A 15090-nucleotide genomic window follows, 5' to 3' on the forward strand; every position below is an offset into this window, starting at 1 on the left:
TAGTTTCTTAGATTACATTGGTCAATCACAATGTGAGGATCACAAACTTTTAATTTCTTACTTATATCACAATATGAAAATCGCTAACTTTTAATTTATTATATCACAATGTGAAGACCGCTGCGCTGACTCTTTAATATCTTTCATGGATGTCAATCACAATGTGAGGATTGCTAACTCTTAAGATTATTGTATCGATTGTTTTTTATTATATTTACACGAAACTTGAACATCACATAAAAAAAAATGTATAGTGAAATTATACATGGTGCAAACTTGTACTAAAGATATACCATTACAAATTATATCATTGTTTATGGAGTAACACTGATTTCTAAATAACCCAACTTGATCATCAAATCTGACAATTTGCAATAAATAAACTGAATTAAACATAAAAAAAATTAATTATTCTGCATCACGCATTCAAATATACCTTCAAGATTAAGTTTGCCACACAAAATTACAAGTTCCTTGTATTTTCAAGTACAAGTTGGTGACCCTTGAAAAAAATACTGTTGTCCTTGACCAAATAATAGATAGAGTTGAACTTCATGGTTAATTTGATTCAGTGAAGCATAAATGAGCAATAACAGTTACTCAATCGAAAAAAAAAATAATGGAACCTCAGTTACAATTTTACAAATCGGGAATTGAGGAGGGGTAACTAAGGGAAATCAGGAACAGGGGTAACAATGTTTTTACGATAGGGATGGGAAGGATAATAATACTTCGTAAGCAATAATGGTTAACCCGTAAAAAATGAGTATTTCATAAGAGTACTCACTTCGCTTTTAATTACTTGCTCCATTTTTCCATGCGTGGAGTTTTAGAAGAAATTAGAGAAGTAATAAAATATAGAGGTAGTGAGGTTGGTGAAAGAATAAAAATTGTAAAAAGCAAAAATAGTTGAGAGAATTGGAGGAGAGAAAATATAAAATTAATAAAATATAATTTATGTTAGAACCACTAGTTGAGATAAATGAATTAAATATTATAAAAGCTTTCTAAATAAGAAAATAGAGGAAGTAATTAAAAACGGCCGAAAATGAAAAGTGGAACAAGTAATTAAAAACGAAGGGAGTATTATGCAAAATACAAACATATTTATGACCTTGGCTTGGTTGCTCCGATAAAACCTTCTAAGGCCAAGTTGAATAAAATAATCAGGATCACAAATACTAGCAATACGCAAAAACCTTACAAGGTGAGAGACCAAACTAGCCATTAAAAAAGAAAGAATAAGTAGAGTTCATATTCCCATAGCATCAATTATCACCACCTATCAAACAAGTCGTTACTCCTCACAAAACAAAAGCTTAATCTAATTTAGCAAATGTTCGTTCATCCAAGCAAAAATCTAGTGATGAAAACACTCAATAATCAAAGCAGTCCAAAAAAAAAACATTGATAATAAGCAGGTTTAACCCCCAAACGAAAAATAACAAAGAAATAATAAACAATGCGGCCAACATTAACTCATAAACAGGAATAGAATAGAATAGAAAGGTAAACAGCACAAGCTAAAAAGCCCATTCACGACATCAACAAGAAAAAAAAAATAGCTAGATATGTATATAGCACATTAAGTCTGGCTTTTCGAACATCTTCTGCAAACACTTCCTCAAAAAAGCCATGTGTACTGAACGAGCCTTCATGAAAACCAAGCCACCAGAAAACCTAAAACCATAGAAGCACGGAACACCAACACACTTATATTGCTATCAGCCAAGGCAACAAACCCAATCAATGAATCAATGAAAAGAATAATTTGGTCCATGATCCATACCGCATATCAAACAGCAAGCTACAAACCAACCCATTTCACGGCAACAATCTTCCTAAACTGAGAACAGCTTGAGCAGACGCATACCATATTAACTGCAAGCCATACAAAGAAAAAGATAGCCTCATAAATACCCATAAGCACAGCTGAAAGTTATAAAATATAACTGTGAATCCTAGAAAATTGTTGCAATCAATTACATTTCCAATGCCGCCACTTGAAAGTAACAGTAATGTGCATAAATGGAACTTTCAAGAATTTCACGCCAATCATTGGGAAAATTCCTTACCTATCTCTGAGACACAGAAAGCCCAATGTGGTCTAGCGCAAGGGCGCAAGAACACAAATGGGAGTCAGAAAGAGAGCCTTATGATGAGAATAAACCGGAGTTCTTAAGCCAACCACAACGACCTATTTTCAATTTCAAGGAAACAACTTCCAAAATCTTATTTGAACAGGCAGAAACTTCAATATGTACTTCACTGGCTAAAATTCATCTCTGAGTATCTGTAAAATGGAAAAGGGAACAACTAATCAGTAAGAAAAGAGGACAAAAGCAACGTTTATATAAGGACATCTCTGAGTTCTATCCACCTGCGAGGCTTATTTTGTCTCTGACTAAACTCATCATTAGCCACATCTGCAACCAAACAGAATCAGATTAATAAAAAGATAACAGTGACAGACAGTACCATTTAAAAGCTATAATATTTGTATATTTACCAGATATTTGTGGAAGTTTTAATTCACTGCTAGGTTTGCTAAGATTATTATTCTCCTTGCTGCAAAAGAAAGAAGATTGTTAAGCTCTGAGACAAAGGCCAAAGGGAAACATATTGCCAACACAATATTTGAGCTTTAGAGTTAAGGTGGCCAGCAAACGCAAATATAACAGGCAATGAGCTGAAAGCGGAAAGAAGCATAGGCTTAAAATCAAAGCATACCTTGCCCTTTCAATGATTCTAATTACAAACACCAGTCATAGTACGATCATTACACGTATATAGTTTAAGGGGGATGAGTTGGATACACAGAACATTCTGTGAGTGTGCATTTCTAATGATCAAAGGATTCAGAAGAGATACAAATGACAGAATAAAATCTGACCAAACATCCTTTGACACAAATTTCACGAATCATGACGTAACACACATTTTAGTACAAACCATAATCTGTTTCTTTAGCTCAGTTGGCACAACAAAAAAAATAATAACAATAATAATAATAACACCACACAAGGCAGCGATAAGGCATCAATGTTATCAAAAAGGAGCACATATAAAAAAGATTGCAAGCCTTATCTACCTACAGTCTTCGAAGCAATTAAGAATTGTTCACAACGGTAAACAACAAAGAAGGGATGTAAAAAATTGAACATCTTCCTCTGACTGCTTATTTGAATAGGTTCAACTATATCAAAGTGCAGACAACTTGAATGATATCTATACATGCTATATTCAAGAGTTAAATAAGGTACACTGTAACAGTTTTATTAATACACAACAAAGTTTCGAGTATAGTACGGACCTAGAAGCAGGCAAGGCTGATGGTTGCCCTGTTGGTCGAGGATTGTAAGAACCATCAACAGCCATATAAGGGTTACAATATGAGGCTCCCAGAGCACCTGCTGCACTTGCTAGAACAGGTAACCTGAACACATCCAAAAAGCAACACTATTAAGTATAAAGTCATATAATGAATTACAAGGTGAATCAGACTTCACGCAACAAAGATATTGAAAACAAGTGATACTCCAAAGTCCAAACATATAGAGCTCAACATGCAGAGAATCAATGGTGGAGTAACAAGAGCATAAATACATTCAAATTTAAAGGTAATTCTAATCATAAATCTCTATCAAGTTAACACATTATTAGGCTTCCAGGAAAATAAAGTTTTCTTAAATTCTCAAAGACCTGTAATACTTCAAATAAAAAAAAAGGCTCATGTATCTGTTATTATGTATTTCTGTGTACACATGAAAGTGGATTGGGCCAAAAGTAAACCAAATGAATAAGCGAAAACAATCAAAACAATGAGTCTATGACGCAACTCCACAAATCTTTGATTCTGCACATGATAACAGGAAGACAACTGAAATCCAACAGATTGAAAAGACCAATCAAGACTGAGTAGCCATGAATCAAAGACAGAACTTTAACAACAAATTAAACACCACAAAGACAAAAACCAAAGATGAATTCCAAAGATTTTTAACTGCAACATATAGAACAAGAGGTAGAACTGGAGCAATACATACAAAGACACATTGCTCAATCAGGTGACTTGACTGGAGTAAGTAAAAATAAAATTGTGGTTCCGAATTATACACATTAGCACACACTGAATATGGTTGATCAAAAAACATATACTCCGTAAAACATTATAATTAAAGCATTCTACAGCCAAAATGCACCAGTTCAATCCTTTAATCTTCATGGCTTACTCTCCATTGTAAAATCACTTTAATGACCGTCTTTTATTTAAGCTAATGCACAAATTCTAAAATAGCACTGTTATTCTAAAAATGTCAAGTATACAGAATAGCAAATTGGCATTGCCTATTTCTGACCGAGCATCTTTCTGGAAGGAAACAGCAACAAACAAGTGTACATACCATGTCATTTCAGAATTTCCAAGACCATTTGGCTGAGCAACATATCCAGGAAATGCCATTCCAACGGCAGGAACTCCAATACCTCCAGGATGCTGGCCCCCAAATTGCATAACTGCATAAAGCCCAACAAGTAATGTTATAACATATTTCTCACAAACAAGGGGGTAAAAAGGAAAACAAATACATTCTGCAGTAAGCCTTGTGATATAAGAGGGAAAGAATATTTTATTAAAAAAATCAATGAAACAAAAAAAGATGGTATCTGATGATTCTCATTTCTCATACTTCCTCCGTTTTTTTAGTTGCACCACTTTCCTTTTTATTTAATAAACACTCCCTATCTCTCTCCTATCACATGGGTCCATTTTGTTATTCTCTCTATCTCTCATGTCTCATCTCCAAAAATTGCCTAGGATTCTACAATTTGCAAAGTGATGCAACTAAAAAAAAGAAAAAAACGGACGAAGTATACCAAATAGCAGATATAATTTTTGAAAAGGTTAGTTAGATAATGAACATTCAATTATGCGCACTTTCTTACTATCTAAATAATTAAACTTTCGACCAAAACTGACTTGTACATAAAACTGTTGTTTAATTGACAATTCAACATTTATATGGATTCCGAGATAAATCCATTAGTTATATTACATAAATTAGCCAATGTACTATTGATTAAACCAGATCATAGGAGAATTCTCAGGATTGGGTCAAGCAGCCCATAAAACCAACAGGCTTAATCTGGAACAAAAACATTTTAGTTTAACAATATGTGTTGATTCAAGTAGAAAAACATTAAAAAATAAAAAGAACTACAACCACCAGGTGACTTCTACTTTGGTGCACTAACTCCGGTTTCACCAAAGCAGAAGCCTAAATTCAGTTAACCAAAGTTAGTCCACTGAATTCAAAGTAATCAATTTTCAGAAGGTCAAACACGCAAACAAAAAATATATATCCAGCAAGAAAAGAAAACTTACAGTTAGCTGGGAAGAAAGCTGGAAGGTTTGGATCACCAGAACCCATGTTACCACCTGGTCCACCACCACCATACACAAGCGCACCCCTACCAGTTCCCTGGGCATTTCCTTTTCCTTTTCCAGCCACAACAATCTTAGATTTACCAGATTCTAATGGGGAATCAAAGTTTCCAGGTTCAAATGTATTTTTCGACAAACCTGTTTTTGGAGGAGAACTTTGAGAGCCACCAGGAGGGCGTTGGACAAGTTGCTGACCTGAAGTCTGCTGAGAAGTCTGACCTCGGCTTTGCACAGGAGTCTGCTGGGAAACTTGAGGTGCTGGTGGTGAAACTTTCTTAAATTGGTTATTGGTTTGAGGTTGAAATATGGAGGGTCCAGATGGCGATACTCCCCTTCCCTGTGCTCTAGACGGAGTCATCTGAGCAGCACCAACTGATGGAGAAGCAGAAGATTGCATATGCACATTATTCAATGGCTTGGCTGGAGGAACTGGATCATTAATGTGCAGCTTGTCCATACCCATAGAATCAATTACATTCTTCCCTCGCAACATTGAAGTTGAATGTGGCACAGAAAAATTATGGTCTACAGCAGAAGGGCGAATATTCCTGCTATGATTTCCAGCTTGAGCTTCTTTTTTTTGAGGCAATGCAACATCTTTATTGGATGTGGCTGACGGATAAAAAGGAGGGGAAGCAGAGTTTAAATTGGATGCGACTTTCTTAGCCGGAACTGATTCATGCTCCATATCAAGGCTAGCTGTTGAAGCAGCTGCTCTGCCAGAACCAGCATGCGATTTTTTGTCCAGCGACTTGGCCAATCTGAGAAGTAATAAATATTTTTTAAAAAATAGAAAGAAAAAAAGAAAAAAATGCACAACCATGGAGTAGAAATTTCAGAGTCCTCACTGTTTGTTATGTGGTTGGAATGTTTCACTCCTATTCTTCATCGAGGGTTGATATCTTCTAGGTCCTCTTCCTCTCACATCCCTCGGGGGAGCACTTTGATTGTTGTTACCATCATATCCTCTCATTCTGCTCCCGCGAGCAAACCCACGATCTGGACCTCTAGCTTTCCCACGGCCTCGAGAAGATCCTCTAGAAGACCTTCTTCCCTGATAATAATCAAATATAATGAATAACAAAAAATATGTAGAAGCAAATTCATCAAAATCGATAGACTTCCATTGAGCTACATAAAAATAATGATGTAGCTGTGCATGAGCCAGTACAATTTTGCAAATGACGATAAAAAAAAGCACAAGAAAAATAGCAACAAAGAACATTTACCTCCTCAAAATGCCTGTCTGACGTGTTCATTTCCTCAAATTTATCATGCCCCCATTTCCTCTCATCTTTGGATTCCCACAACTTTCTACCACCAAAGGTTCGCCTAATAAGAGCAGAAGTTGAATAAATTTATTTAAAACAGAGATAAGAGCACTAAATCAGCAATGCAAAGCCGTCGACAATAAAGAATTAAGGGAAAGACAACTGTACACAGCCTGACACAAGACCTCTGAATTTTTTCTTGTTATAAGTAAAAATCTGAGTATGGGCTACAAGGCCTCACATAACCGGTATCAAAGTCAGCACAGAAAACTAGACAGAACTAAGAGAAATCCTAAGCAAATATAAACAAGGCATAATAAACTTCTCCTCCCTAAGAAAACTGAGCAAAATTTTAACAAATTACACTGTATAGAAACTTTTTCTCCATAATTCAAAAGGCATGGTATCCTTTCCACCTCCCTTGAGAAAGTAAAAGGAAACAGAACACCACCACGAGGAAAAATCAGGCCTTCTTTCCTAGTTATATATCAAGCTTTCATTACAATTGCACTAATGAGCAATAACAATTACATAGCAAACAGCCAAACACCTACTGAGAGAAATATATATATGATACTAGCAATAGAAACAAAAGAACTAAGGGCTTGTTCGTAATGGTTTCTTTTTTTAGTATTCTGTTATTTTTAAAACAAAAAACCAAAAAAAAAAAAAAAAAAAAAAAAAAAAAAAAAAAAAAACAGGAAAAGTGGTTTCCAGTTTCTAGTAGTTAGTTTTCTAAACAATCATGATTTCAATAGGTTTGAGTAATGTTTTAGTATTTATATAACACATATAATATATCAAACAATTAATCAAAGCCTTAATCCCATAAGTGAGGTCGGCTACCTGAACCAAATTTGATTATTCCGTGTAATCATCGACCAAAATCTTCCTTCTCCATCCCTTACGATCCAATGCCTCATCCTCATGTAAATCCATATACTTCATATCCTTCCTAACTCCTTCCAACCAAGTCATTTTCGATCTCTCTCTCTCTCTCTCTCGTTTAACCCCTCCATGGTCCCACTCTTCCATTCTTCGTACCGGTGCACCCTCAAGTCTCCGTCTTACATGCCCAAACCAACAAAGGCGATTTTCCCTTAGTTTGTCAGCAATGCCTGTCACACCTACTTTCTTGCGAATAACCTCATTTCTAATTCTTTCAAAAATACAAAACCAAAAACCTGAAAACTACAGTGATGTCGAACGGGTCCCCTAAGTTAAAACTTCCATTCCTCTAGTTTATGATGCGAGTCAACTCAGTCAAAGTGACCAAAGAAGTGTTACAAAAGAGTATGACACTATTCTGGCAGCAAAACATTTTACACACACAACATATATAATGTGCCGAAAGGGACATTTAGACACCTTAAAAGTAAATGAAGAAAAATGAAGAAAAGAGGAAACAACAATTAACACAATTACATCTCCAAAATGGCGAAAACCATAGATGACATTGTCTGATAAAAAAAAAAAAAAAAAAATTCTAATTAAGCAATTTCTTGCAACATGCAACCAACCCCAATTTTTGAAGAAAAAAGGTTTAAGGGTAATGTTAGTGTTGTTCTTGCCTAATAACATACACTCAGAAAGTTATTTGTCACAGAAAATTGAAAGTCTTGCTTTGGGAACAGGTATCCTACTGGATGCTTAAAATAATCCTGCAAACATGTTCTTCATACCACACTAATTATGTTCTTAAGTTATAGTATACAATAACTCCCATCTCCTTAACTGTATATATTATTCAAAAGAAACAGTGCTCAATAACATTATCCAGTTCATGAGAAGTTACAAAAAAGTAACCAATAAGCTGATGCAGACACTGAAAACATGTTTCATATTTGATTGCCTTTTATTTCTTTTAGATACGAACACAGGGAGAGTAACATACATGACACTTTTTTCTGTTGAAATGATGAACTAAGACGAATGGAGCTTTTCCTTGAGATAGTTTCAAACACAGTAAAAATTCTTATCTAGGTGTACCCAAGGTTAATTTGTTACTCATTTGTTTGATTCGATGAGCGAAACACAGCCCCAAATTTCCAATGAGCAGTAAATATACCTTTGGGTACACCTGGCTGTATCCAGGTACAAGGAGGAGGTTCTCCAAACATAACATTACATTCATGTATTATTCACACGAATAAAGGCAAAAGGAAGTATCCAATTCATAGCAATACATGTCAAATAAAAGGGCTACAATCCTCTTTACTCGACATCCAAATGCTATGCAACTCCCTCAAATTCTATACATCACTATTACAACCTTTATTTATTTTCTAGAGATCCTGCCTTATCCATCTCAGTATCTCTTTAATCCCAAGTATCGACATCAATCATCAATCATTTAGATTCCACACTATATACCCTCAACTTTATTATCCATAAATTCTTTACACTACCACTCAGAAACACAAGATTATTCCAATTGTCCTCTCTCTATTTCCCACATAAAATTATGAATATAACAACAATAAACCCAATTGTAATCAGTAAACGAAATAGATACAAATAATATACAATACAAAATTCGAAAATACCGGGCATAACTTAAAAGCAATACCTGTGACGACCACCAGCATTATCCTTAAACCGATCATCATGCATATAAAACGCCCCGGTAGTAGGTACAGCAAATGGCTCATTCTCCTTCTTCTCCCCTTCACCTTGCCCACCCTCACCCTCACCCTCACCTTCCCCCTCACCGCCCTCGCCCGTCTTCCCACTCTCATCGGCTTCCCCCACCGCCTTCCCCGCCTCCGAAACCTCACCTCCCACACCCACACCCTGCCCACCAACTTCTCCCCCATCATACGCATCAAAAACAACAACTCCCTCCACTTCATACTCCTGCTCATCATAATACTCCTCTCCATCCTCCTCCTCATCCTCCTCCTCCTCATCATCATCGTAGTCCGCCGCAGCACCTTGCCCATCAGATTCACCCTCGGAATCAACGATCCCCGACCTCGGCAACGCCGCCTCTCTCCTCCGCCTCTCAACCTCCCTCTCTCTCTCCTCCTCCTCCTCTTCCTCATCTTCTTCCTCCTCATCATCGCTCGCTTCTCTCCTTCGCATCTTCAACGACATCTTCGCTTCCTCTGGATCACTCTCGTACTCAATCTCTTCTTCTCCTTCTCCCGCCATCTTCTCCATTCTAAAACCCTAATAATTTCCCCCTCTTTTCGGACCAAATCGATGGAATTTGTGATGAATTTCTCCCGAAATCGAAACCCTAGATTTTCATTCGTAGGAGAGAGAACATTAACGAAGAATTAGGAAGATTAATAAGGAAAATTTCGTCAGCAAATAATTGAGAAAATAAAGAGAAGACTTTATAAATCGGGTAAAAGAAATTTGGGTCTTCTTCCTGCGTGACAACAGGAGAGAGAGAGTGGAAGTTTTGAGAAGGTTTTTGATTGGTTTTAAAAGCCTTTTTTTTTTAAAGGAGAGGGAGATGAAGAGCACCGGGTTTATCTTAATTCTTCTACAAGGGCTTTGTCGGCAAGTCCGATTATCCTCGATATATGCATATCACTCTCGTAAACTTTTTCTTTCGAACTTATAGGTTGAGTATACAAAAGAGTGAAATTATACCTAAAGAACGTTGCGTTTATAGGTTTTAGGTATGAGATATGAGTTCGGAATGAGCAAAAACCAAACCTAATGTTTGTTAAAGAAATTTTAATTTCTAAACCCTTACCTCGGGGTATGAGGTTTAGTCGTTTAGATACTCAGAGTAAAGTTGGTAGATATGGTTCATATCATACCTCTATAGAGAAAATTCAAGTTTATAAGTCTGATATACAAAATGGTACTATGATATTTCATCTAATAAATTGCGTAGTTTGTCAATTCATCAACTTCTCTTCCCATTTTTTTTTTTTAAAAAAAAATAAATAAATAAAATAAAATTACAGAAAAAAAAGTGGCTAATTTCAACCTAATTGATTAATGGGTGCTTCCTTTACCTCTAGGTATATAGAAAGAAAAAAAATTAACAACAACCAAATGCAAGGTAATAAAAATCAAGTTCTAACCTCATACCACCCTATTTTATTCCTAATTTCAAACTCATACTACTTTATGAACCAAACGCCCTTAATGAGTTAATGTGAGATTTGGTACATTTTGAGAGATGTACTAGACTCCTCTTGAAGATAATTGATGAATTTGGGTGTAGTGGTTTTGAAAAATTAAACCCTTTGATTAATTTTTTTGTTTCTTGTATATGTGTTTGCAAAAAGTGATTATAAAATAACATGAACAAACAATAATGACTAAGGAGATAACAAATTAAGAAAAAAAGATGAAATGCAAGGTCATTATAATAATTTGGGGCGGAGGGATGAATAAAATAATAAAGTTTCTAAATGAAACATAATTTTTTTTCACAAAAATAAGTGATTTGATTTTGTCTTCATAAAACGATGATATAATCCCTCAATTTTGAATTATGCTCGTCTTTTTCTTCATAAAATTATCCCAAATAGTTGCAACACCTATGTAAAAGGCATGATCCATTAAGAGCCACTCTAATGATAAATTAATTAGCAAATTAACTTGTTATGCCACATAAGATTTTAATATAAGCTAATTTCTTTTGTAGCTAGTTTTGTGATACTAGCTTGTGATTTAAATGACACTTAATTTTTTAATTAGCTTTTTAAATTTTTTTATTAAAATATCAACGCCTTTTTTTGACAAGTTTTTTTCTCAAGCAAATTAGCTTGGCTGCTAATCTTATTTTTTAGATCTAATGGTCAAGCTAGTAGCTAGAAAATTTTCTAAATTACAAGCAAGTCCCTAGCTAGTAGCTACCTTCAATGGTCATAGAACTGTACCTAGGCTCTTACTTACAATTTTAAATAATTCCTAGCTACTAGCTTGACCATTGGAGCTAGAAAATGCAACTAGCTTGGCCAAGCAAAGTTAATAGATAATTAAAATGAAACTTGCCAAAATAGATAAATAAAATGAAATATAAAAAGTTAATGAAGAAGGTGGGGTTCATTTTTTTTAGTAAGCTAATAGCTAGCCATTGGAGCTCAAATTAGCTGAAATAACAATTAGTTTAAAAACTTATGTGGTGTGGCAAGCTAATTTTGACAATTAGCTAACCATTAGAGTTGCTCCTAACTTCTTTATTACTCCATATTTCTCTTACTTTTGGGACCACTTTACTTATTATTTTATATACTGTAGAAACTTAAAAGAAATCACCCACATTTCTAAAAAGTAGGAAAAATTGTCCACAATAATCTGACCTTTGCCTCATTTGCCCAAAATAATCCTATCTTTCGATTAGGGGTGAGCAAAGACTCAGGGTATTCGGTACCGGACCCGGAACCGGTTAGGACCCGCCGGGTCCGAATCCGGAACTGGTCTCACCGGTTCCGGGACCGGGTCCTGAATTTTCGGACCCAGTACCCACTGGGTACTCGGTTCGGTTATAAATTTTAAGTTTTTTTAAGACCCAATACCCGTTAGACATTAGTCCATTACCCATATGAAATAAGGCCCAAAGTCCAATTTTATGTTTTCAGTTTTCACGGTTCTTCATCTTCATTCTTCAGTCTTTAGCTCTTCAGTCTTCACTACACTTCACTTTATTTAGGGTTTTTTTTTTTTGAATCATTGCCGGCCTCCACCTTCAGTCCTTCACCATTCATCAGCAATTCAAAGAGTATCTCGGTCTCGTTCTCTTCTCTGTTTCGTTCTCAAGCATTTCTTAATCTTATTTTTTCACCACATCACCATTCGTCAGAAGATTTAGAATACTGGAAATCTGAAGCAAAAGAAGATCCATCTTGAAGATGAGAGGGAATACTAGAATGGCACTGAAGCAGAAGCTTCATCGCTGGTTGATTTATCTTCTTCTTCACCGCCTCGCCATTGTTCTTTCTCTTTCTAGATCCGACTATCTAAGCCATTTTTCTCACTTTTTGGTTCTTCTTTTTTGTTACACTTCAATTCTGCTTTTATTTTATTTTATTTTTTTAAATTTTAAGTACAAATTTTGTTGGGGTTTTCATTTAGGGTAATGCGGTTTTCGTTCCATTTTCGTTTCACAATGCTCAGAATCTGTGATTGCTGAACAATGTTATGAAATGTGAATCTGTGATTTTTGTCGTTTCATTACCCCTTCAATATCTGCTGCTACTGCTATGTGATTGCTCCTTAGGTTCAGAAAATTTAATTTCAAAAATCGGGTACCAGGTTATGGAACCGGTTCCCAGCGGTTTTGGTTCCAGATCTCAAATGGTCGGACCCGGTTGTTACCAGTTCCGGGTCCGGTTCCAAAATCTTAGACCCGGTAGTAACCGGTTCCGGGACCGGGTCCTTAGTTTTTTAACTGGGTACCCGGTTTTGCTCAGCCCTACTTTCGATTATTTTTTAATAATCCGACCTTTAATGTCAATTCGCTGAAAATGGTCCTAAGTGACCGGTTACCTGTTAAATAGGTAATTTATTTATTTTTGGTTTAAAGCATACGTGTCACCACACGATTTGTCTAAATTTTTAAATTAAAAAAAATGAATTTAAAAATAAAAAAATAAAAAAAAAACCAAGCAGCCCCAACCACCCTCTCCCAGACCCAGGCCCTACCGATTTGAAGCCTCAGCCACCGTCGCCGAATTGCAGCCAGCCACCGCCAATTTGAAGCCCCAGACACTACCGATTTGAAGCCCTAGCCACTGTCGATTTGAAGCCCCAGACACCACTGACGAATTGCAGCCCCAGCCACCGCAATGTTGTCGCTATTGTGGGTGGTTGCTCTGAAAAGAGAGGCCAAAATCGGGGCACGGGAAGGTGAGGTAGGCCGAACTCGAGGTGGGGGAAGGGGAGGGAGGTCGGAATCGGGATGGGGGAAGGGGAGAGGGGCCGAAATCGGGATGGAGAAGGGGTTTTTGAGGGTGGGGGATGATTTTCGTGGTTTTCTGTGAGGGAGGGAGGGGAGGGGGTCGGCCGCAGCGCAAGCGCCGGCTCTGGAGTCGCGGGATAGGGGAGTCAAGCAGCGGGGAGGGTGGTTTGGGCTGGTGGATTTTGAATTTATTTTTTCTTAAAAAATTTAACTTTTATTTAAAAAAATTATTTTATTTTATTAAATTTTTATTTTTTTGACCAATCACAAGCCGCCACGTGTCACATAACTTGTTATAATAAGTTACATGACCGGTTGGGACCATTTTCAGCAAATTGACATCAAAGGTCGGATTATTTAAAAATAATCAAAAGGTGGGATTATTTTGGGCGAATGAGGCAAAGGTGGGATTATTACGGGTAATTTTTCCTAAAAAGCAATGGCACACTTTTAAGTGCCTAAAATTCTTTGTCAATGTTTGTAGATGGGGACTTGCTTGCAATTTTAAATAGTTTAAAAGTGTGTCATTACTTGCCTAAAATCACTCACTTTCTTAAAAAGTAATGACACACTTTTAAACTAAAATTCTTAAAAAGAAATCAGTCCATTAGTTGTAGCTAGGGAGTTGATTACAGTTTTAAATAGTTTCTAACTACTAGCTTGACTATTGAAGCTCAAATATTCAAATTAGCCTTTGCTTGAAAATAACTTGCCAAAAAGAAAATGCTAAATGTAAATTAGTAATTAATATGAAAATAATCTAATATATATATATATAAATAAAAAAGTAGGCATTTTTGGAGAGCATTCGGAGCGCCACGTAAGAAATATACTTATTTCGACCAATAAGAAGAAAGATTTGTATTTTAGTTTTAAAATAAAAAATTATGTCGCCACCTAGATTATTGTAACGAATTAGATTTGATATATCTAAAATTTTAATGCCACATAGATTATAATCCACGAATTAAATTATTTTAATGAAAAAAAATAAAGTAAAAATATAGGAAAAGATAAATATATTAATTCAATACTACGAGTATAAGAAACCAAAAAAAATATACTAAAAAATATATAAATGATAAACGCTTATAATAAAGTTTGATACCTATCATTATAAGAAAACTTTTGATAGTATTTATGATAAGAAATACAAATTATTCGTTAATTATAATTAAATTAAACTTTGTTATACCTACCATTATAAATTGACACATCATACGAAACAAACAAAATTTCGTATCAATAAAAAACCCCATCAAGCGAATTTTGGGTTAGTAATTTTGTGTTAATTTTTGGTCATCAGTGGCCGGGTAATTTTTAGTTTAATTTTTAAATTCCTATGTTTAAATTAGTATTACTAATTATTATTTGCATTGTATTAATTTGGGATACTCAACGATTATGTGTTTATGTTTTATTTACTAAATGTTTTTTTACATGCAGATCTAACACATCATACGACACAAATAAAATTTCGTATCAATACAAAACCCCATCAAGCG

At 35.5% G+C, this 15090-nt stretch overlaps 1 protein-coding gene across 2 annotated transcripts; it reads right to left on the reverse strand.

Moving 5' to 3' along the window:
• Nucleotides 1-1361: 1361 nt before the first annotated feature.
• LOC110698745 (protein MLN51 homolog) lies at nt 1362-10197 on the reverse strand. 2 transcript variants are annotated; one of them, XM_021876260.1, is made up of 12 exons: nt 9284-10196; nt 6673-6775; nt 6292-6497; nt 5582-6204; nt 5384-5497; nt 4404-4515; nt 3314-3436; nt 2510-2568; nt 2381-2426; nt 2076-2293; nt 1790-1881; nt 1362-1680 (listed from the first exon to the last, which is right to left on the reverse strand). In XM_021876260.1, exons 1-10 carry the CDS (start codon nt 9874-9876, stop codon nt 2266-2268), a joined length of 2007 nt encoding a protein of 668 aa, XP_021731952.1. In that variant the 5' UTR covers nt 9877-10196; the 3' UTR covers nt 1362-1680; nt 1790-1881; nt 2076-2265. The 2 variants fall into 2 exon arrangements, with proteins under 2 accessions (XP_021731952.1, XP_021731951.1); XM_021876259.1 differs by having other exon boundaries at nt 5384-6204; nt 9284-10197.
• Nucleotides 10198-15090: the final 4893 nt, after the last annotated feature.

The sequence above is a fragment of the Chenopodium quinoa genome, unplaced genomic scaffold, assembly GCF_001683475.1.
Source record: "Chenopodium quinoa cultivar QQ74 unplaced genomic scaffold, ASM168347v1, whole genome shotgun sequence".
NCBI classification, from domain to species: Eukaryota; Viridiplantae; Streptophyta; class Magnoliopsida; order Caryophyllales; family Amaranthaceae; genus Chenopodium; species Chenopodium quinoa.

Coding starts and splice junctions, on each gene's coding strand:
- LOC110698745 (XM_021876259.1), bottom strand. CDS start 9,876: ATGGAGAAGATGGCGGGAGAAGGAGAAGAAGAGATTGAGTACGAGAGT. Junction 6,776..9,283: donor AATGCTGGTGGTCGTCACAG/GTATTGCTTTTA, acceptor TGCTCTTATTAG/GCGAACCTTTGGTGGTAGAA. Junction 6,498..6,672: donor CAGACAGGCATTTTGAGGAG/GTAAATGTTCTT, acceptor GATTATTATCAG/GGAAGAAGGTCTTCTAGAGG.